At 34.3% G+C, this 24,756-nt stretch overlaps 1 protein-coding gene across 1 annotated transcript in view; it reads left to right on the top strand.

Annotated features, from left to right (window-relative positions):
* LOC129952053 (protein anachronism) overlaps positions 1 to 24,756 on the top strand; it is a 29,259-nt gene that overhangs the window by 899 nt on the left and 3,604 nt on the right. The window contains exons 2-5 of the mRNA XM_056064478.1: positions 13,508 to 13,726; positions 18,427 to 18,554; positions 18,628 to 18,846; positions 22,101 to 22,173. Of these exons, the coding sequence (XP_055920453.1) occupies positions 13,508 to 13,726; positions 18,427 to 18,554; positions 18,628 to 18,846; positions 22,101 to 22,173 (639 nt within the window). The remainder of the gene's footprint in view (positions 1 to 13,507; positions 13,727 to 18,426; positions 18,555 to 18,627; positions 18,847 to 22,100; positions 22,174 to 24,756) is intronic.

Raw genomic sequence — 24,756 nt, forward strand, 5'->3', positions numbered from 1 at the left:
ATTTTAAATATCTTAATACAGAAAAGCAATGATAAAGCAATTTCGAAGTTTTTTGGTTTTAAGTCAATTTTTTTAAACTAAGGACAAAACAATTCCTAACTAACTTTCTGCAAAATTTGAATAATTTTTTTCTTGATAAACTATTATGTTTTAAAGTAATACACGAATTCCTTCACAGATCTTCATTCTTTTTATTTTAAAAAGAGTTACATATCTTATATATTGAAGATTGTATTTTAGTACCCGTGGCGTGATGGTAGTGCGTAGGCCTCTTGCGAGGAATTGACAAATTTTCAAAGAGTAATTCTTGTCATGAAAAGTGCTTTCTCAAATAAGCTGTTCGAAATCGACTTGAAACTGTAGGTCCCCTCCATACCTGGCAGCATTACTCGCACACAGAAAAGGTTGAGAGTTGTAGGTCACTAGGCCCTAGGTCTCAAAGGACTGTTGAGCCACCTTTTAGATTGAAGGAATTTTTTTCTAATTATTGTAGGCATTAATTATAAATTTAAAAATAAATAATTGACCTGTATTAATTTTGTTAAAACTCGATTCTTTCTCAATGCATCTCAACACTAGAAAGGAAAATTCGGAAAGGCTTTAAAGAAAAGTCAAATCATCATAATTGTGTCTATTTTGGACAGCATTCCTTGAAAATATGTTTTTTGTATGAAATCGAAAATAGAGAAACTTCCCTAAAATATTACTAGCAGTAATCAACCATACTCTGAAAATTAATTTAAATAAGAACAGATACAAAAAAATAAAATACCGAAAAAGTTATACCGAAAACGATTTTACGGAATCGTAAACAGTTACTGTAGTACCCGTGGCGTGGTAGTTATTGCGTAGGACTGTTATACCAGAGGTCTTAAGTTGAATCCCTGCCTGTGCCATCTAAAGTTTTTTTCAAGGGTACTGCCTTTTTAGAGGAATTGACAAATCCTCCAGAAGTAATTCTTGTCATGAAAAGTGCATTCTCAAATTAGTCATTCGGAATCGGCTTAAAACTGTTGGTCCCCTCCAACCTTCACAAAATGGTTGTTGTAGATTTTTGTCAATCTTCATACAGTCGGTTAAGATCTGAGAAAAAAGATTGCCAATTAATTTAAATCCCTTAAAAATAATGCTTATAAGTTCTTTTTTAAGCATTATTTTCAATCATTCAAAAGTAAAAGCACGGAGAGTTGTTTTATTTGATACTAGCTGAGTCCCACTGCGTTACTCGAATGCTTTATTTAATGATAAATTTAGTTAGCATGAAAAAAGTTATATTGAGCCCACTTTAAAAGACGCACACATCGGGTACTTTTAAAAGGGAAATAAATCCTCAATTGTACAACAGTCTTTATTGATGATGAACTTGCATTAGTCTCAGCGTGATGTAGTGTAATAAATAGTCTATAGTTTTCCCCAAAAAGTAGACTATCTAAAACTGAAAGAATCGGACCAGTAGTTCCTGAGATTATCGCGTTCAAACAAACAAACAAACAAGCTCTTCAGCACTTCACATTTTTTGAATTATTGAGTGAACAAACGGAATGCGTTTTAATGAATATTTCTACATACAATTCAATTTCTTTCAACGTAATCCATTTAAGTCGACAGTTAATTACATTTTCAATATTACGTCTGATTCTTTAGCATAAGTTAAATTGAAGATTGCTAAGCTAAAAAAATCAAACTTACTCAGTTTTTAAAAACAAACAAATCAGTTAGATATATTCTGTTCTTAACCGTTCATTTATGTTAAGCTTTTTTATTGTATCTTATAGAGACAAATTTTGTTAAATAAGTTTTAGAACTCTTAGTTTTTTAATTATTTTCGGTAATTCTACACATTTTAATAAATAATAGATTATCAAATTGTTTCTATAAAAAAGATATTCCTACAATCAGCACAACAACAAAAAAAAGCTTAGTGAAAATGTTAGCATTTTTCTATTATTTTATGATTTTAAAGACTTTTGTTATGGCTCAATTATTATATTGTTGCTTCTATTTTAGCTTATAAATAACTACAAAAATAGAAAAAATAAAGAATTAAGAAAATATATTTGAAAAAAACTGTCTTTCTTTTTATGGTTTAAAAACTAAGCATTCTTGTACGTGTTTTTTCCATTTGAACATTCTCCTTTTTTAAAGTTTTTAACAATCCCTTAAATTCAACAACATGCACTTAATGTATACAAAAATAGTTTTTTAAACCCAAACAAATTTTTTAAATATTGAAGTACTAAAATCTGATTTTTCAAACAAAATTAACAATTTTTCTTCAAATAAAAATCGTTGCAGTCGTTTTTGAGATATTGAATTTATTCTTATTTTTTAATATGTATAGACATGAACTTATTTCTTAAGCGCAAAAGTTTTAAATTTTTAACCGGGATAGACGTGAATTCCCAACTTTTAGGAAAGTCGTTTGAGTATAATTGGCGTAGACCACATTTTTAAGTCTGTTTAGTGCCTCTAATTATAAGGCTTCGATTCTCTTAATTTAGTTCAATAAAATTGCAAATGTTATTTTTTACACACTTTGTAATTTTTGTTTGCCAATTTGAAATACAGAAAATACGTCAAATGTTCAACTTTTACAAGATATCTTTGTTTATTTCATCATCAACAGCGTATTTTTGAAAACTATTAAAAATCGTTTCAATGTAATAATTGCCGGTATATCAACAAACAAAATCAGTATCCAAATTTGTAGTTAGTATATTGTAGATAATAAATTTTGGAAACAGCAAATAACGTCAAAAATTTTGCAACAAAAATAAATTTTAGTAGACACATACTCGTATGTACATATACTGGCGTGACGGTTTCTATTTTTCTATTTAAATAATGCAAACACCATCTTCTTATTATCACTAAGCAAGACTGCAACTTTTATTAACTTTTTGTATTATTTTTGTTTGGAAATTTAATTTTTACATACTTATCTAGATATTTTTACTTTAATTTATTACTTTTAAATTTTTATTAGATATTATACTGAAGGATACCAGATGCGAGGTGGGTGGTGTTAAGTATCCCTCAATAGTATATTTTATAAGCTATGTAGTATGTGATGAGTAAAATGAAATTTTTAATTACGTCAAATTCACTTTCACACATTTACTATATATTTTAGAGGTGTGTCACATTGATGAGCGTATACGTCAAAAATGTAGATAATTTGAAATTTTAATGTTAGAAACTTGTGTGTTGACATACTAAATATAATAATATAATTTTGTATCAGCTGGAAAACGCTTTCATTGTTGGTCATCAATTAAATTGTGTTGGCAAGTGTTAGAAAAAGAATAGATTATTTTATTCGGAAAAAAGATAGCTGATGTATTTTTTTTAAATGTACCTATGTCCAGATTTAAATATTTTTCTTTAAATTAAATAAAACTTGTATTGCATTTTTGAAACTCAAGAAATGTATGGGAAATCTAAATATCATAAATGAACGCTGAGAAGCCCGTCTTTTGGAATTTTGCTTGTATAAACAGATGTCTACTTAATTATTAAACATTGATAAAAATTGTATCAAGTAATTGTTTTTCATACCAACCTATGGTTTGTGATTAATATAAAACAATATCCCTGAATATTGAGACAAAATTACTTTAAAAATCCTTCTTTGAAGCTTTTTTAAAACTAAAGAAAAATATCCTAACAAAGTTTTTTCTTTTACCAATTTAAATCATGTTTTAAAGTCTATTTTCATTCTGTCTCAGAAATTGAATTGTAAACTTTTTAAATCTTTAGTTAAAAAAAAAGTTTAATTTTTAAAGCCCCTAATGTTTTTATATAATTCTCAAAAGAGATTAAGGTAACTTCTGGTGTGCCAGAAGGTAGTCATAAGGGTCCTTTATTATTCTTACTTTTTATTAATGATCTTCCGAATGTTCTTAAACATTCTCATTGTCTTATGTATGCGGATGACTTTAAGTTCTTTTCTCGAATTTATAATTTAAATGATTGTCTTCTGCTTCAAAATGATCTTAATTCATTTGTTGATTGGTGCAAGTTAAATGATTTGTTGTTAAATGTTGACAAGTGTCCTTGTATGTCCTACAATAGAACTTTGTTAAATATTATTCCAAACTATTCATTTAATAATTTACCGTTACAATTAGTTGTAAAGTTCAAAGACTTGGGCGTTATATTTGATTTTAAATTGAAATTCAACTAACATACTAATTATATTGTATCCAAAGCTAATTCTTTACTTGGATTCATCAAAAGAAACTCATTGGAATTTAGGGACACTTGCACCATTAAATCTTTCTGCTGCAATATTGTGCGTCCTGTTCATGAACATAAATGTGTTGTTTGGAGCTCTACAACTGAGTTTAATAAAAAGAGAATTGAAAATGTTCAAATAAAATTTCTCAGATTTGCTCTTGGAAATATTTTTGAAAACAATCAATTCCATCATTCTTATAATTCGAAATGCCTATTACTTGGAATAAAAACTATTGAGTCGAGAAGAAAAATGTATAGTGTCATCTTTTTTCGTGATATTTTGACTATTGATTGTGAGAGTTTGCTTAACAATTTCCTTAGGGGCCAGACCGCTCTTGTCAATTGATCCCCATCATACAATATATTGACAACGTGAACCGATTTCCGCAAGTTGTAATTTATTTAATATGTTTTATTCTAATTTAGATATATCAATGTCCAGAAAATTATTTAAAAGTCTGTTAAATGTAAATTCGTAGATTGGTTACTTAAATACACAAAATAAACAAAAATATTTTAGCCAAAAAGTATTAAAATATTTCGATTGTTTCGTTACTTGTGTGGCTCATACTACAACGCCTCCGCGCCGTCTTGTTGAAAATAAATGCCATCTATATCAATATTTTCAAATTCCTGCTATACAAATTATTAATTATTGCCCACTTTCGAACAAGAAAGGTCCATAAGCAGACCAATATCAAAAGCCCGAAAATCACATAATCATTCATAAATTTTCCGAGTCCTAAAAGTATGAATATTGTACAAGTTGAATCCACATTTATCAGATAGAGTTTTCCATTCGTGAACCCTTTCCACCTTCCTGTTTATTACAAACTTCGTAACAATATTGGATATTCTGTGCATTGGTGATCCAAGAGTTTTTAGCATATAATCAAAATGTAAGAACGTAATTTGGCGTATTCATCGGCATATAGCACATGACAGAGCGCATAATTGATTCAAAGACCTTTTATTTCGCAGAGGTCTTAATTTCATGGTTCATGATTATATCTTTCCAGGAAAAATTTAAAAGCTTTTTAGCGAAAACCAGTTTTCTGTCAAGGCGGAAAGAAAACTTCATGTTTGATTGCAGTATAACACCAATGTATTTGTATTGTTTGACTGTTTCAATTGATTCAACATCTTGAAACCATTTTTCGCCGTTTCCGAATTTTGTTTGCATGTTGTGAATGATCATAATTTTTGATTTTTTTAAAATTTATTGCAAGCCTCCAGGTTTTACAATAAGTATTGAGTTTATTGATCATAAGTTAAAGATTCTGTGGAGATTCAGCAAACAGAATTATGTCGTCAGCATAAAAAGCATTTTAATTCTTATTTCTGCTACGCATACTCCAGCAGGTAGATGAGAAGAGATATCGTCAATGAACAGTGAAAACAATATTGCACTCAGAAGAAAGCCTTGCTTCACTCCTGATGTTGTGTTGTTGTGTTAAACCCTTCTGACATACTTTTGCCATCCCACACCGATTGTCGAGTATTTTGGTATACATATTTCTGAGGACTTTTAACAGCTTCCTAGACAATCCTTTCTGTAAAAGTTTGTAGAACAATGCATTGCGATCAATAGAGTCAAAAGCTACTTTAAAGTCGACAATAAAACATGTACAATTTTTTATTTTGTTTCAGAAAATGTTGAGCAATGGTCGTCACAGTGAAAATGTTGTCTATTGTTCAGTAGCCTTTACGAAAACCTGCTTGATACCCGTTCAATACTTCGTTTCTTTCTATCCATTTGTTTATTCGATTAAGTAGAATTGCAGAGAAAATTGTTCCTGTTGAGTTCATAATCATTATAAATCGTTTATTGGATTCAACTTAAAGACTGCATTCATTGAATTCACCTACCGATCTTTTGACCTTATGAAGACTACAATCAATCGTTTGTTGATAATTTTTTTTAAGGTCAAATGGTTGGTGGTTGCAAAATTTGAAGTCCCAATCCTCAAGTGAATACAATGAATGCAATCTTTGTTTTAAACTCATAGAAGATTGCATTCCCAAAAGATTGCATTCTTTTACAATCCTGCTAAATAGCCAGACACGAGTACGATAACTTCGTTGGTAAGATATATTAACGGTTTTTAGTAGAGCAGCCTAATAAAGGCATTTTTTAACGTGGGAAGGGTGGTCTATCTAACCTTGTTTAGGCTTAACATCTAAAATAAAATACTACCTTCTTCAAAAGCAGGAATTGTACACTTCATAATAAATTTTATATACAGTTGTTGCAATCAATAATTTTTAAAATAATTGACTTGAAAGTGAAAAAAAAATATATCTTGTCGCCAAAGTCATCATACTCTTCTCCATAGCCGCGATTCATGATGAAATTTCCAATTCTTTGGCGTGATGTTAAAAGATCTTAAGTCAAAAAATTGGATTTAAGGTTTTTGATTTGGTGCAGACCCCGTTTTTGTCTCTTTCGTTTAAAACTAACAACTTGAGTCTAGAACATGTATTAAATATCGTATTAATTCAGTCTTTAGTTCATTGAGCCTATTTCGCCATTTTCTGCCTTAAGTCCTTTTTGTCTAACGTCAAAGAGTTGTTGAACCCTTTATTTGGGTAAATTCCAGCTTAAATGCGGGGTTTCTTAACTACCTCCTATATCCAGTATAGGAAAACTCATCTATCGTTTTCATTAATCATTGATGGAAATGTATCAGCTTTGATAACCTTTAGACTTTTAGATGTTAGATGTTTTATATATGCCCACCTAGAGTAATTAATATTTACCTATATTCAATTAAAAACAATTTAGTTACAACTTGATATCCATCAGTCATTTAACGTTTGGGCATCCCATAGGTAACAGCAATCTTAGAAAGAAAACAAAAATCTCAGATAACATTGTTCACACTCACTCTGTTAGAAAATTGTCTAGACTTGGGGACCTTAATTCACACAAATAAATAAAAATTAAATAGTCAAACGGGCCCGAAGGCGTAGGTATAAGTTTTTTCGCTTTATGTTTGCTTCAACTTCAACCAGCCACAACAGCCAGCATTGTAGGTACATATACAGCATATAATAAAGGTGGCAGCCGTTAATAGGCAAACGAAAGACCAAGAGTCGTGCCCCTTTCTTTGCTGCCAACCTCAACGGATTATCGTCAGTCGTCACTGCGACTGCGACATTGCCGAAGAAATACAAAAACTACACCATCAATGCAACAGTCTGACGAAAGCCAAAAGACATCAACCAAGCGACAAAGTTAAGAGAACAAAGATACATCTATGGCACCAAGAACCTACCACCAACCAAACCATCATCAATATGATAATCCAGGGAGCACGATAAGTTGGTAGGTAATGATGAAGATGATGATGATGAAGTGTTCAAGAATTCAAAAGATAAATAATACGAATCCGACCATATGATGTGTTGTTTGGTATCCAAATCCGAATGGATATCGTAGCTCATACGTACAACGTACGGTGGCAGGCAGTGGTATACCGGCGGCGGCGTCAGCGGGGACGGTGACGAGACGACCAAACTGTCTGGGCCATGTCTAGCGACTCCGTTAATGAACTTTTTGTAGGTCGCCATGTGTGAGAGTAAAAATGTGAATAAGTGAATAAAATACGAGAGCACACACAACTCAACTACCTAACCTAACCCCAGCATCAGTTTCAGCTATAGTCTCAACGCTCAACCTCAGCCTCAGCCCCAGACCTCCACGACCAGACCAAAACCGAACCTTGTGCCTGTCTCCCCTGGCATCCTTCCTATCCTATCCATACCTTTTTTCTCCTCCGTCTCCTATTGCACAAAGCGTCAAAGCACCAACTCGCCGCGTGCCACGCCACTACCACCGCGCCATTCGCAACTACAAAATACGAACTTTTTCTCTTCATTCATAGATTTTCAGTACAAGGTAGAGGCAGGGGGAAGTTTGCTGCCCGAGTTTAAATATAGACACCTACCTGCCTACACAATTTTGTTTTGTTAAAAAACACACTCACATCTCGAAACACCCTGTCTACGATGTTGTCTAGCCGAGCTTGCTATAGGTAGGTACTTGAGGAGGCAAAAGGCAAACATTTCATTTGAAAAAAAGGAGCAAACTAAAGACGATAACAAAAGCAGCGCGGCTGAGCGGCACCAAAACAAAAAATAAAGCACAGGCACGATGCAACTCGGTTCGGTTCTCGCAGCAGAGAGCAGACTCTAGAGCCAGACTGCTGCTGGCTCTATGGCTGCTGACCGCATATCTTACGACGAAAATCACTATACCTACCCTATATGAGAGTACCAGACCAGCCAGACTATAGGAGATACAATTGCGGCTGCAGTGTTTTGATTTCTGATCTAGGGAGCAGCTATAATACCCGTCTCGGCCGGCGCGGCGGCCGGCGCGGCTCAACGTCTAGCCGGATAGCAATCGAATTCACTCTCAACTCGACTCGACTGCGACTCCATATCCATAGGCTAGACAATCACTGAAAAATGATATCATACCTTATACCAGATGTAAGCATGCATATAACATTAGTCAACTTGCACCAGTTAACAGCACAAAGCCAAAACCTCATTCTCCCAGTCCCAGTCTCAGCCATTGCCATCCTCAGCGTTCACAGCAGCCAGCTCCCAGCAGCAGCCGTTTAGTTGATCTGCCACCTTTGGTATTATAAACCGTCATCGTCATTTGGATCTGTTGACAATGGGAACCATGTGAATGCGACGCGACGCTTAACGCTCGAGTTCGGTGATGATGAGATGAGATTTATAATTCCTTATGATGGCGTTGGGTCGGGAGGAGGTTGTCATATTATCGGTAGCGTAGGTATGTCTTGTGCCTTGTGTTGTGCCACTGAGAAGTTAGAAGTGCCTGTTGGCGGCGGCGGCATGGTGAGTCTGACGAATCATTTCCACACTTGCGGATAGGGAAATTTGCATGCTCATACATCTATAGGTTAGGTCTTGTAGTTCAAGTTACAGAGGGTTGGGGCACGGCAAGGCAGACGCAGAGTGTTTGTTAAATTGCGTATAAAATACTGGCACTTTGTGTAGCTTTTTGTATGACGATTAGATTGTGCAGCACGTGGTGTTAAGTTGGTTTGGTTGGATTCTTCTTCATTCAGACTTTTTCACACGGTCTAGTCAAATTGGCTTTTGCTGCCAGGGTTGATGTTAAAACTTAATCAAGGGTATATACCTGAGGACTTATTAACTATAGGTATTTGGTTTAGGTTGGCTAAAGTGGTTTTGAAACCACCTTTTTAGAAATGTGGGGTTTTAAGATAAAAAAGCTGCCTAAACGTACCTTTTAACCTAAAATGGTTCGTTAAATTGATTTTTGGATGAGACAAAAACTAAGGGTAATTTTTACAATTATGTTAAGTCAACCAATTATAGGTACAGGGACATTTATTTTGTGGTTACAAGTTGGTTGCCCTGGAATTTGACACCTGTCAAACTCAGCTGTCATTTAAAGGTAAGATGGCTTAGCGCTTGAAGTTTGGAGCCTGGTTCACCACAATTATTTGCAAACCACTCTGCGATTGAAAGTGTTTAAAAGACTGTCAAATTTTGGTTGTTGGTTATCAAAATAAACGAGACATTTTCCTCTACATGAGACTTAACAGAATCTTGACTAATTCTACGATGATAATTCTCAATCCTGCAACGCATGTAGCTAATGACATGTGTATTAAGGAATGTTTGTCTGGCCCTATATCAATCTTTTCTTTACACACTTTACATATGAGTATCATCACATCAAGTCCCTGATGCCAGACGATATTTTATTAATAGACTTTACAAACTAGTCTTGCCACTTGCCACAAAGCTAGACGAAGTTCATGTACCAACCTAACAAGCTATAACTAACCTATCCGCCATAGAAACAAGACATTGTAGCCGATTGAATTTAATGTAAACATGTGGATGGATTATTTAAACATAGAAGCTCAAGCTCAGTAGCCGAGCCGACCGGTGCAGTGGTATGGCGTTGCATGGCATGTTGTGGCGCGACAATAATGACACTATACATCATCATCATAACGATGCCATCATCGTTTAAGTTTGTCTAGAAAAATTAAAAAAAAAAAAAAAAGAACATATAAACAAGACTTAAATTCCAGTTTATACTATAGCCTTAATAGACAAACGCATTAGCATCACGCATATTACAAAGTATTCCTTCCTGAATAAACGCATGTCTATACCGTCTGGTATTTTAGCATTTGGTCTATTGGCCACAAACAGTTTATGTAGCTTCTATAACGAACAAACTTCTTCATGGTCCATCATCATGGAGGTGTTAAAATCTTTGATGGGGCAGACAAATTAACTGCCTTGGTTTGCATGTTTGTCATGTCCGCAATATCTGTCTAGTCAGAGTCTGGAGCGGAACGCGAGAAAAATAATAAAAAACGAATTTAGAAAAAAAAGCAAAACATTTTAATTGTTTTGTACTTATTTATCTCGAGTATAGCGTTTCAGCTTGTTATTACTTAAAAGACTAGACTTTCTTGTCTTTAATTTATTTTTATATTATTGCTTGCCTTTCTATAAAGAGAGTTGCCACAGTTGGAGAAATATTTGTAAGCAGAATCGAAAGCTAGGAAATTCTAGCTAGAATTTTCGACTTAAGTCAAATCAAATTAGAGTTGAGTTCAATGATGTTAAAATGACATTTAGGACTTTACTTCAAATTCGCTCAACTATAGTTTGATCTCCAATCGAACTAGATTTGCAAATAAAGCTGTCAAACAAAATATTTAACTCCGCCCGAGTGCAATGTTGACAAGTCGAGCTCATTTCAACTTAGCGCAGGTTTAAAAAAAGTCGAAGGGGTTTTTAAACTCGCTATAACAACACTAGTAAACATGTTAATAGACCGGGCTTTCAAATAATTGTGTTTTTAGGGTTAGTTAGCTAAATTTGACTGTGGCAACCCTATTCTATACGCAAGCATACCATATATTTAATTTGTTGTTTACTATGATTGCAATCCAGAGAATCTCTGACATGCGATTTATTTTTTAATTTTTGTTACAAACCCAGCCACGTCGTCGGTCGGCGGCCGGCGTGCCGCCACACCAGACGCTGGAGGAAGATTCTATGTAGGCTATGATCTAACGCCATGTGGCATACGAACATCTATGCATAAGTGTTTTACACAAATTGATAGAATAATTTGGCGCTTGTTTTTAAAAAGCTGTTAGAAAGATATTTTCTTCATTGCAGATTGGAAGAATACAAAATTTAATGTGCGCTAATTAAAGTTGATTGATAAGGCTGTAAATATGCGGTCACTATAGAGTATGCCGACCAAAATCGCTTGTTCACGAACCTAAACCCGAAGCGATAAACCTCTCCTTTCTCCTTCAATCCCAACGAAAACCTGAATTTGTGTCTTGTGGTCTGGGTAAGACCATCTTGATGGCTAAACCACAATCACGAGTTAAATCGTTCGGGCTTTTAACAGCCTTCTTAGCATCTCTACGGTATTTAACGATATTATATGTCATTAAGCGCGACTTAAGCATTTTCAAAACTTAATGAAGCCTTAGTCTAGTTGCACTTTCTTAAATTATTGAATTGTCAGCTGTTTAAGCTGTTTGAGCACTGATCTCGAGCTTTCGAACTTAGGCGAGCACAAAGCTTGAGGTAACATTTCACATAACCTCACAAGAGTCCATTGTTTCTATTGAATATGTCAAAGTCGGCACGACCCAACGAGTTATTTCGGTAAAGCTATGAAAGCTAACAAATGGGGTTTTCCATCGGTAAAATAAATCAATTTATTCTTGATCGAGATATTTCAAAACACAAATTTGCCCTGTTTTTGCATTCCATGGAGCCAAATAAATCGATTTATCTTTGATTTAAGATCAAATATGCAGATCTGGATTTTTCGCAAATTTAGACCTCTTTGCACTTATACTAATCTATTTAATAAAAATGTAAGATTTAATTTAGACAGCTAATACGCATACGAAGTTAGAACTAAAAAAATAATCAAATTTTGACTTTAAATCTGAAATAAGCCATGGAAAACCCCATAATTAAAGTTAATTAGGTATGTACTTCAATATTCTTAGATTTACATGTTGTGCAACATCTTCAAGAAGTACCTAACACGGTCGGGAACTGCTGACTGCAAAATGTTCACGACGAATTTGAACAATTTTAATGCGTTATTACATCGTGTATCTTTCCATTTTTAGTAATTACCTGTCAAATGTCAAAAACATGACAAAGAGTAGATGACATGTCATTATATGAGACATGCAGACAACTTTTTGGGTTGGATGTCTTGTCATTTTAAATTTTGGTTGGCCTGACATCATTTTAAGTATTCACATGCACTTTCTAAATCCATCAGAAAATAAAAGTATTAATAAGGACTTTTTGAAGGTCAACACGCAACACACTATGTATGTGTCTCAAAGTGGTGTGGATTGTGGAAAAAACCGAGCAGACGTCTTGTCTGCTGTTAAAAATAAAAATCATGTGCCTCCAAAAAAGAACAAATATTGCGTTTGATCTTTGGAGTTCCTTTGATTTCAATCTGAATTCGTTTGTGTCTGGTTTGAAATCTTGCATTCGAGTTCGAGTCCACGCAATCACATATTTGTGGCCCTTATAAAAATGATGCACTCAATGAATGCACTTTAGTCATCCTCATCTTCATCTCTGACAAGACATCCACACGATACACGACCAGGCACAGGCATCAGGCCAGGCCAGGCAGGGAATTCTGATGCTGATGGTGTTTTGGTGTGTGATGCTAATGATGCAATATATTTTTATTTAAATTTTCCTCTCCGTCTGTCTGTCTGTCTGTCTATCTGTTTGTAGGTATGTCTGACTGTCTGGATTTTTGTATATACACAAAAATAATGCTTATAGGTATGACAAACTCCAAGTCTGTCTTTTGGTGTTGTGCTTTTTATGCCTGTTAGATAAAATATAGGGAGGTATGTCGACTTCAAGACTGCGTCTCGTTGTGCATCTTTAGTTTGTTTATACGTGAAGATGAAGAGAAATAATCTACGTCTGCTGCCCGCCCCGCTGCCATGACGCGTCGCGCCGGTTGCAGTTGATATTTATTTTATATTTTGTTGTATTTATATTCATGTTTAAAAGCATTTTAGAATGCAGTTTTTTACTTTTTTGATTTGCTGAAATCTTGATTTTGATTTCTTGCAATTAATATAATTTATTCAATTTAATTTGATTCTAAATTCCCTTAAAATTAATTAGATACTACCTTATTTTTATTTTATTTCAGATTTGAAGATATACGAAATAGAATTCAAATGGCTGTTAATGGTCATGGAACGATGTCGAGTGAAAACTCTGATAATATTCAACATGAAATGGCTGCTTATCCAATATGCAATTCAAATGAATCTTCATGGCAGGATGATCTTAATGTGACAATTCGTTTTTCGGATAGTTTATTTGAAGCTAAATCGAATGCTCTGTATTTGGAAAGTGCAATTTTAAGGTAAGATAATTATAAATTTTAACTTTTAACTCTTTATTGGACATCTATGTTCGTCTGAAAATTTCCCACGTACTAGTGATACTAGTGAGTAGTATATTTCTCTTTTACAAAAAAACGGGCATTCGAACACGTCTAAACATTGACAGTTCATGAAAATGAACAAAGCAAACAAATTAAACGGATCTATTAATACAAATTGACATTAATAACCTTTTCACACCCAACCCAAATCCGAGTTTTTGGCAAAAAGTTTTCGAAAGCCCGAAAATCATTTACACGTTTTCATTTGACATTTAAATTCTTTTAACACTGCACCGGCTGTCAAATTTTGTATTGATGAAAAAATTTGTGAGTAAAAAGTTTTGTTCGTCTCAAATTATATGTGAAAATAAAATGAATTCTAACCAATTCAATTTGATTTTAATGTAACACCAGCTTGTCTCGAAGAAGTGTTTCAACTGAAGTTCTCGGGACGGGTGGAAAGGGCTCACGACATGAACCAACTAGAACTTCAAGCTCTCTTGGCTGCAGCTATTATCTTTTTTTTTTCAACTTGTCCGAACAATTCACCAAGGAGAAGCTAATTGTGTAGAAAATATATCATAGAATCAACAACAAACAAAACTGTTACAATAAAAATTACTTTTATTTAAATCATTTTCTTCTTCTTTTACAACAAATTCAATCCAAAATACTGAGCTTATAACTATTGCTTCTGCTGGTCAAATCTCCCTTCAGAATCGCCATATATTGTGGCCTTCCGAGCAACTTAGATGCGGAGTTGAGAAGATTCTGAACGATTTCGTTAGGTCATTATGGCCATAGCAGAAAAGATCAATTCCTAGTTCCAGATTCGTACCAAAATCACAATCATCCAAGGCTATAACTAAAGCTGTTGTGATGGGCTGCAATTCCTCCATGACTATCTCATTGGTTTCTTCCTTTGAGGACTCACCTGATGGCTTGTCCAAAGGACTTGATGTTCGCATCGCTGTCAATCAAGGGGCGGCCCCTAGGGGCGATAGCCCACTGTTGTGATTTTATTTACTGGAACAACAATTCCCACATCTCCACCAGAGATTTTCTTTCATACTTATTCTCCTCCACAAATAAACGCCTTTCTCAAACCCTTGCAATTGAACGAAGTTACCGAAAAGTCTTTCTCCAGGTAGTATAAGCGAAAGCGTCGAACCTTTTTGTGGAGACGAGCTCGAAGACGCATTCCTTGGAAACGTTATTATATTACAAACTATGAGCAAGTCTTCCTCGTTCTTGGGGCGTCACGCCAGTAGCCATAGTAAATTCCGGTTCCTCGCTTAACAAAGAGCGTTTGAAACTCTGGAGCAAAAATACTCCATTTACCAAGATCGGAATCTTTCGTACGTTTCACTCTCCCAAACCCGTTTGTTTACATTGTTGTATTTGTAATTTTGACAATTATTCCATGAATAGATGTGAGAACAAACAAAAAAAACGATGCCGTGGGCTAGCGGCACTTTGCAAAGCAAAAACAAAATGGGGAGGTTAATATGTTTTTTTCAGGTTTTTCTTTTCACTTTTTTCGATGAAAAAGTCAGTTTTAAGTTTTAATTTTGCAGTCATTTTGTTGATAGCGAACCAATGTACATTTTTGTCTTGAAAAAAACATGTTCAACATCATTTTATTGTAATTAATTCACTAATTTAGAATAATCACTACGAAATTCTTCAAATTTCATAATTAACCTCGAATTATTGTATCAAAGATGCGTTCAAAGAAACATCAAATTAAGGGTGCGAGCGCAATTTATTGAATTCTACTAAATTTTCGTTAATGAACGGCCCAAATATTTATTTTGCAATTAAAATCTGTATTAAATTAATTAATCGAAGTATGTAAATAGTTTTCTCCATAATTTAAGTTTAGGACTATTTTTCAATTTCATTTTGATTAATAAATATTACATTTAAAAAAAAAAGAGTTATAAGCGAAATCATGCATAACATTCGTGTATTTGCTATCAAACAAAACTATGTAACACATCAAAGGAACATCAATGTTTTAAAAAAAATAATCAAAACGGTTATAGCGAACCCGTTTAATGAATGCAGAGCGAATAAAATGCAAATTTTGACATTTATCACAAAATTAAAATGTCAAAAACCGTTCTGAATTTATGCACAACTCATTCAAAAGATCATGTATTCGACTTGAATCTTTATTCTTGACGTACAGAAGATTTGTTTAGTAAATTCCCACAATTTAACGCATAATATAATTTTCATTCGTTCCTTAAAAATGTTTAATTACCAAAGTTCAAGTATACTTATTATTGTTTGAAGGATATGTTTAGTAAAACTGCTGCTTATAATGAAAAAAATAATAAGAATTGATGAATGAAATTAATTTGAAGTCAATGTCTTCTATTATTCCCGAGACATCGAAAACCGAACATCAATTTTTAACAATTTTCCGTACTTTTTTTGTTGTATATTTTAATTTGTATGAAAAAAAAAACGGATTTTTATTAAAAAAAAATGTGTGTCGAATGTCGAAAACAATATTTTCTGTGAGAATAAATTAGTTTGAAGCCTATTTTTTTAATTTTTCTAAAGATATTTGAGTATAAAAAATATAAAATACAGCACTAAAAAATCATTAAATATGTATTTGGTCAGTTTTATTTTAAATAATATACATTTACAACATTTATTTGGAATGAAATTAAAAAGCTATACAAATCTTCCAATTTAAGACCATGTCAGCACTTCAGATTCTGTTGGTTTGGATTGTTTAGTTTTTGAACGAGGCCATAAAACATTCAAAATAAAGCATTTAGATGTGCCTGCAGACTATAATGAAGCATTTTGATGGGCCGGAACACTAAATGTGAGAATGTGTTTGGTTTTTGCATCATTTCACGCACACTTTCTCACATTTAATGTGTCCTTAGCTTGTAGGCAAACCGAAATGTCAGTCTGAGATTCCGATCTTGGTAATGGAGTATTTTTGCTCTGGAGGATCATAAAAAAACCGCTAGTTTTCCTTTTTTTTCTCTTCCATATTCTGTAAATAAAAAAAAAAGCAATAATTCTTATTTTGTAAGAAAATTGTATAAATAATATTACTTATTTCAACATGAAATATTTGTTTTGACAGCAGCCAGAGCTGTTTTGTTTACATTAATTTGAGCGCTGAATGTCTCAAAAGGTTTGTTTGTTTAGTTCAACTTCGAATTGCTACTAGTTTGCGAGAGGTTTTATATAAAACTTGTGGTTTAACAAAAATGTAAGGGAAAACTTGAGTTTTCGATGTAAGTTTTGTGCCAAAACCGACAATTTCGGGATTACCGGGCTTTGGACTTGGTATGAAATCCCATTAGACTTTACTATTCCATCCAGTACTCTTAAGGGATATTCACATGAGTGTGATCAGCAAATAAATGAATATTTGTCCATTATGACATTTCTTCCACTTGTTTTGCTTTTTTCTTATTCGTCATTGCAAATGCACAAAGAAGATTAGAATACAAAATTTAGGTTAAGACCCACGAGAACATTTTATTCGTTGAAGTGGTTGTTCGTAAGTAGAACGCAAATTGAGTTTGACAGTTCGTTGCAATCAGATTGCAATTCATGAATTCGTTTTGTTTACACACGATTTCCACAGATTTAAGGTTAATATATTTCATTCATTTATTCAATCGTCGCTCCTTGGTCTTTCTTATGTAAATAGTCATTTGTATGTAAGATTAATTGTACATAGGTACAACCTAGTGTATCGTTAGGAAGTTTATTTACTTGGGACTCCCGTACAAATTAAGCCTACGATTTGTAATTCGGTCTTTTAAACAAGAACCAATCCGTAAACTTGTCAAACATATCAAGCCCTTCCCGCCAATTTATCGTTAGCGACGTTTTCAATAAAAAAAAACTTAATTATTAAAATTTGATAATAACACATAGAGCCTTAAAGGCTGTTGTCATTTCTTAACTTAAGCATCATTAATAATTTCCAATACCGACAATGGGTACAAGTTGTTTCAAGGACCAACAATAAGCTTTTAATTTGTCGTTTACGATGAAATTAATTTTAGCGCTTACGATAAATTTAGGGGAAAGGCTCGATATACCTAAATTCAAATTCTCCATCAACCAGAAGTTGTAAGGGATTTGCTCGTGACTTAAAATATCGCACTTTTCTTCAAAAAACTAAGTCTTCAAAAATTAAAAACAAAACATTTTTAGGCCTCGAAGCAAAAAAAACTCTTTTAAGTAAAACTGGCAGGAAATTTTTACTAGGACAGTGACAAATGTCATATGGATTTAGCTAACCAAAAGTTAAAGTTATCATTCCGAAGAACCAAAAACTTTTAAAATTTTCTAGACTATCTTTTGAGCTTAGCAAACAGCTAAAAATGGCTTCAAAATTTTACTAAATCGTTTAAAATTTTCCGCCACTATCTTTATTTGTGGGAAATAAAATGTTACCAGTATTTTTTGTAGTTGTAAAATAAACAGTCAATTAGATTTTGATACAAATTTGGCCTAGGGGTTTCATTTTGAGCGGTTTTCAATTTAGAAGGATGTCAATTTTAACATTTGACAAGTCAAAATTGCGCCATTATTGACCAATGAGTTCATTGAAATATTTAAATTGGTAAAACTTAAAAGACAATTTTATCAAATGCTTATATTTTCTGTATTCTTTAATATTATAGGCTCTACAAACTCAATCCAAATAACACAGCCGCTGAACCAACAGCCCCAACTAAAGGATGTGCTGAGCCTAATATCGATTCTCAAATTCGTGTCACTGTATCAATCGTTCTTCGTAAAAATCGCCGAGGTAGTTACTTCATAATTCACCCTATAAAACTTTATATAAATTGAAATGCATTTTATATTTTGTTGTTTTGCAGAGAAAAAGAAACGCATCTGTAACACTTTAATGATGAATGTCTCACAAACTGGCTGGGTTGAAATTGACATCAAGCGTGCCATACACATTTGGGAAACTGTTGAACGTCATCGTGCCAGTTCTGTTCTCGTTGGTTGGCTTTTGATTGAGGTCCATGATGAAGAAGATCGTCCCCGGAATGCTGGTCTTTATTTTAGACCACCTAAATGCGATCAGGCAGGTATGTGTGTTGTTTTGTGAGCTTAAGCCCGACTAAAACGCTAATGACCAAAAAACCAAATTAAAAGACAACAAACAAAAACTCTTTAGGTTTCATTGATACTCTACATATTATACTCAATATATAATATAGGTATAACATATTCAAAACCGTACCGACCTTGAGTTCTACATCGATCATAAGTATTTTATTTTATAAAAGAGGTCAAAAAAGTCTTCCGAAGAACCTACCTACCTACATCCCCATATCAAATTTAATCAAAAAAAAAAGAAAATCTATAAAAGCAAATAATATTTCAAGACTATATTCGGCTGATGTAAATCATTAAATTACGTTTATCATAATTCATAATTGCTGAAGAAACGACTTTCAGGCAAGCCGCCTAAACGTCTGGATATTGTATCGTTTTACAAATCAACAGACGAAAACATACGAGGAAACAGATATTCAGCGAATTCTTTTTCATAAGCTTTATACAATTACTTTTTTGATTTTTATTTAATACAGTCAATTCTCTCTAAAAGTATATACAAAACAAATCAAGAAATTTAAAAAAATCATTAAAATTAAACCGGAATAGACTTTTTAAAAAAAGTTGTTATACAGCGTTATCCATTTTGTGGTTTCAAAAGGAAACGCAAATAAGACACATATAAAATATGTGATATTTCTTTTTCATTATAAAGTTTAAAGGTTGACATTGTATGTGAAACAGTACAACATTTAAATGGCCATCACGCGTATTGCTGCAAGCATCGAATCTTTTGAGGTTTTTCGACCGCTTTTTGACACATATGAGGTAGTATCTCAGCCATATCTTTTTGCGTAGCCCCACAAAAAAAAAGGTCAGCTATGTCCAATTGCTTGATTTGACCAGTTGAAACTAAGCTGCCAGAAAATGTCTCTTGCAATAAAACCATATTCACTGGAGTTGTGTGGCACCGTCCTGTTAAAACCCCATATTTTCCAAGCCGTAGTCTTTAATAGCAGGCAAACAAAGTCGGTTATCATATAACCATAATGATCTGAATTGACGATGACAGTCAATTCATCGTCAATTTCGAAGAAAGAAGGTCCAATCAAACCTCCGGACCAAAGAGCGCATCAAACAGTGACTTTTTGTGGATTTAATGGCCTCTCTTCAATTACTTGAGTGTACTTAAAACCCCAAATAAGTTTATTAATATATCCACCGATTGAAAATTCGTTCGTTACTGAAGAAAATTTTGTTTGAAATATAGCCGCCCACGGATTTTGCAAACACCCATTTGACGTTTTTGCGACGCGACGTTGGGAATGGTCAACTGACTTCAGTTGTTGTGTGATCTGGACTTTATATGGATGTAGGGGTAGATTGAAAGGCAAAATACGCCATAATACGCCGTAAGGCGGTACTGATCGCTGTAAAAGACGTGTGTGGTGTGGCAGAAACACCATTTTCGTAGTAGGTTTTAACAATTTGTATGCGTTGTGCGATAGTTAAACGATCGATTTTCTTAAATGTCAGACTTTCAACTGAAAAAACAGAAATTGGTTTAACAAACTAAGTTTAACAGATGTCGAACTCGAGCTCTAAGCTTTTGAAACCGCAAAATGTAGATACCACCCCAAAATTATCGGTCAAAAACATTTCGCAAATGCAAATTATATTTCGAAAGTATTGGCAATTATCTTAATGACTCCAGTCAGGTCCCAAAAACATCTGGCCATCACTGGATTTAAAACGTTCAAGGTGCTTGCTATCTCTAAGCAGATGGCATATAAGCTCTATAAGGTGTCATAACGGGACACTGTCTCATAGTAAAGCACGACACGTGACCAGTTTGTGAGACATTCATTGAGAATACTCAAATGACTTTTGCGGAAGCTGTATGTACGAGGAAGAGTAGTAAACAGTTCTTCATCTTCTCTGTACATGCCCTGCTCTGGCTCGAAAACACAAGAATTACCTAGGAGAATTCTTCTTTAACGATCTAAACGATCTAAATCATATCAGCAAAATCAGCATCTCACGTTTCGTAAAGGACTCAAACTGGTTCCATTAAGCTTAGGAGAAAGCCTCAAGATTCATGTGGTATCACAATGGGCCGTTAAACTGGCCTAAGTGTGTCCGTTTCCATCTAGGACAGCCACTTCAGCCTAACCTTACCTACATGACTCCAAAGAAAAGCCTCAATTTCGATTGACGCTTCGGAAAATAACGCGATCAGAGGAAGTTTCCTTGCTGAACTACAAATTTCTCACTTCTTTTAAATGAATTTTAACAACAATGCGTTGTGGAAGCAAGTATCGTCAAATTTTTTGTGATGACGTAGTTTTTACTTGTCAAATGTCAAAAGATGACCACTTCAAATTTGACAGCTCCCCAAGCATAGCCCTCTGTTAGTTATAAAACATCTCATTGGAAAACACTTTCTTTTAACTAAAAAATATTTGAATAGTTTATTATAAATTTTTTAAATTTGTTTGCTTCCGGAAAATAAATTTGAGTCATAAGGAAATTCTTCACTAATTGGAATTAAACTATAGAGTGTTTTGACTGTATTTAATTAAAAGGTAGGCAAACAAAAATAATTCTTTTTTTTTTGTTTGTTGAAATGATAAATGTGTGTAGGTATGTCTGTTATATTTGGTTCTTATTTCTCGGAAAACGCAAATATTGATTTACAAATGCGTAAAAAATGTATGAAAGTAAAATGTATGTTTTATATAGAAATACATGTTGTGTATTTAGGAAAAGAACAAATATTAAAAAAGGTACACAAAAAACGGTAAGAAATACGACCCTATGTTTGCAATTAAACAGGAAAAACAAAAACAAAGGTACTGCTAACAGACGTTGCTGCGTGCTTTGCATGTGTATTGGTGTTCTGCTTTAAATGTGTGTGTATATGATTATTTTTTGATAAGAAAATAAAAGTAATCAAATCTCTGAAAAGAAAACCTGCCCATTGCTAATAATAATAATAATGTCAGTCATAATTAAATAATTTATTTTTTGCTTAGCTTGGCAAAAAATAAATAAAATATCAGCTTGTGTGTTATTGTTTATTGTTGTTTTGAATTTTTGTTTTTTAAATAATAAAAGAGTTCGATTTTCAATAATTTAGTAAAAAAAAACAAATAGAAAAGAATATTGAAAAATATAAAATTGAACTCTTTTTAGTTTTTTGTTTTATTTAATAATAAATAAAAGAGTTAAGATCATTGGAAATGTAATTTAATTTTGTTGTTTTGTAATGTTTCTATTTCAGATTATGCAATCCCCTGGAATTTTTACAGATCTTACTCAACTCTGCCTACACCTTTTACGGACAAAGTGCCCACGTAAGTCTAATTATTCATTTTTTTCAAACAACTTAAATCATTACATAATAGAAATTTTTAAATGTTATTTTGAAAAGTCTATAAAAGTTCTTTCATAAATTAAAGGTGATTTGAAACTCTTCTGTTCAATAAAAGGATTATTTTTGGTATTTGAAAAATTAGAATTTTTAAAAAGAATTTAACAATACAAACATGGTTTTCAAGAAAAAAGGGTAGAATTCATTGCGTCGAAATTTCTATGCTGCCTGTCGTTAAGAACAATTAACCACCTTTGCCACTATTAATTAGTGGTAGTGCATCAAAAAGACTTTAACCTCGAAACCCTGTGTATCTCCAATCACCTCTTGGGGACGGATCACATACGCTATGGTGCCAGAAATGACAAAAAATATTTGGTTTTCCTATGACACGATTTGACCTTTATGTATAAGACTTATATCATTCGAAGCTTGATTATAACTTCCATCTATGGGTTGGTGGTCCTGCAACTTACTTAAGTCTCTTGGACAGTATTGAACATAGAGTAGTCAAATTGATTGGTGATGATATATTATTGATGAAGCATTTACGTCGCTTGAATATCGTCGTAATGTTTCTTGTCTCACCCTTTTTTATGGTTACTAATTAATCGTTAATATCCAGTTACAATCCTCTCGTCAATCAATTCAACCGTAATGCTCGTGCCTCCAGAAATTCTTATCAGTATACATTTCAGTCGTAGTTTTAAGTACAAAGATTCATTCTTTAGCTGAACTACGCGAATGTTAAGTGCTTTACCACGATCTATTGCAATGTTCAGGAATTCAGAACTAATATGCATCGACATCACCTTTACTCGATCTTAAAGACCTAAGACTTTATTTATTACACGGAAATACATATACTTTGCACTTTAGTTGGCGCTACAGCCCATCGTGCTGGGCCAGAAGCACGATGGGCGTACTCGATCTCTAGCTTGCTGCCTACAGTTTCAAATACCAAGTTGACGTGCGTCGGCCTTAATTTGATCACTCCACCGGAGATGAAGCCTGCCCCTCCTTCTTGTTCCCTCAGGCTTGGCGTTGAAAACCTTACGGGCTGGAGCTTCGATGCTCATTCGCTCGACATGCCCAAGCCATCTTAAGCGTTGTACACTCAATTTTTTGACCAGTGGCAAGTCGCTGTACAGCTCGCATAACTCCTGATTAAATCTTCTTCGCCAGATGTTACTTTGCCTGTCGACACAAACCGGATGATAGATCGTACGCAGAACTTTCCTCTCGAAGATACCAAGAGATCCTTCATTCGCCTGGGAGAGGGTCCATGCCTACAGCAAGACTGGGATGATTACAGTGTCTCTTTGGCACTTCGCGATAGGACTTTATTACTCAACTGCTTACTTAGGCCAAAGAAACAGCGTTTAGGAAGGTTAATTCTGCGTTTTATCTCCGTGCTGATGTCATTTGCAGAATTAACAGCAGTGCCCAGATAAACAAATTTGCTAACCAAATTTGTTGTTCCTGTCAATTGTCACATTTTTACCAAGTCTACGGTGTGAATTGACTCTATTTGACCACAGTTAATACTTCGTTTTGTGCTCGTTAATGTCAAGACCCATTTTCTTCGTCACAGACTCGACATTAGAGAAAGCACCCGTCACTGCTCGTTTGGTTATTCCCATAATGTCGAAGTCATCAGCATATCCAAGATATTGTGTGGATTTTTAAAAGATGGTGCCACTTGTACTGGCGTTGGTGCTGCGCACCACTCTTTCCAGAATAATATTGAAGTAGCTACATCACAGTGCATCCCCTTGTCGAAGTCCTCTGGTGGTTTCGAAGGTTTCCTTCGAGTATCTTCCAATTTTGAAGTAGCAACGAGCATTTTCCAGCGTCATCCTGATAAGTTGTATTAGTTTGGTAGGGATACCAACACTCAACATGGCACGGTATAGTTCGTTCCTCTCTACACTGTCATAAGCTGCTTTAAAATCGATGAAAAGATGGTGTGTTTCGACGTTATGTTCTTGGGTCTTTTCCAGGATTTGGCGCAGAGTGAAATTTTGGTCGATGGTAGATTTTCCAGGCCTGAAGCCACACTGGTAAGGGCCAATTATTTCGTCAGTAAAAGGCTTCAGGAGTTCACATAATACACTGGACATGATCTTGTACGCGATGTTTAAAAGGCTAATGCCTCTGAAGTTGGTGCAGAGAACGCGGTCACCGTTTTTACATATCGGGCAGATGGTGCTTAAGTTCCACTAGTAGGGCATGCTTTCTTCCTACCAAATTTTAGTAACTACCTGGTGCATGCTCCTTACCAGATCTGCTCCAGCGTACTTAAAAAGCTCCGCCTGTAGACCGTCATCATCGGGCGCTTTGTTCGACTTCAGCCTGGTGAGGGCTTGTTTGACCTCACTCTGGTCGGGTGGGTGGAACTCTAGATCGTTTACCAAATGGATTTGACGTAGCTGCTCGGTGGCGGAATCGTGGACTTCATCACCATTAAGCAGCTGGTTGGAATGATCTCTCCAGATTTTTAGCATTGACTACGTCTCGACTACGGTATTCCCCTCCTTATCTTTACTGGCTCCAGGGCGGCTAG

This window comes from Eupeodes corollae, chromosome 3, assembly GCF_945859685.1.
Source record: "Eupeodes corollae chromosome 3, idEupCoro1.1, whole genome shotgun sequence".
NCBI lineage: Eukaryota > Metazoa > Arthropoda > Insecta > Diptera > Syrphidae > Eupeodes > Eupeodes corollae.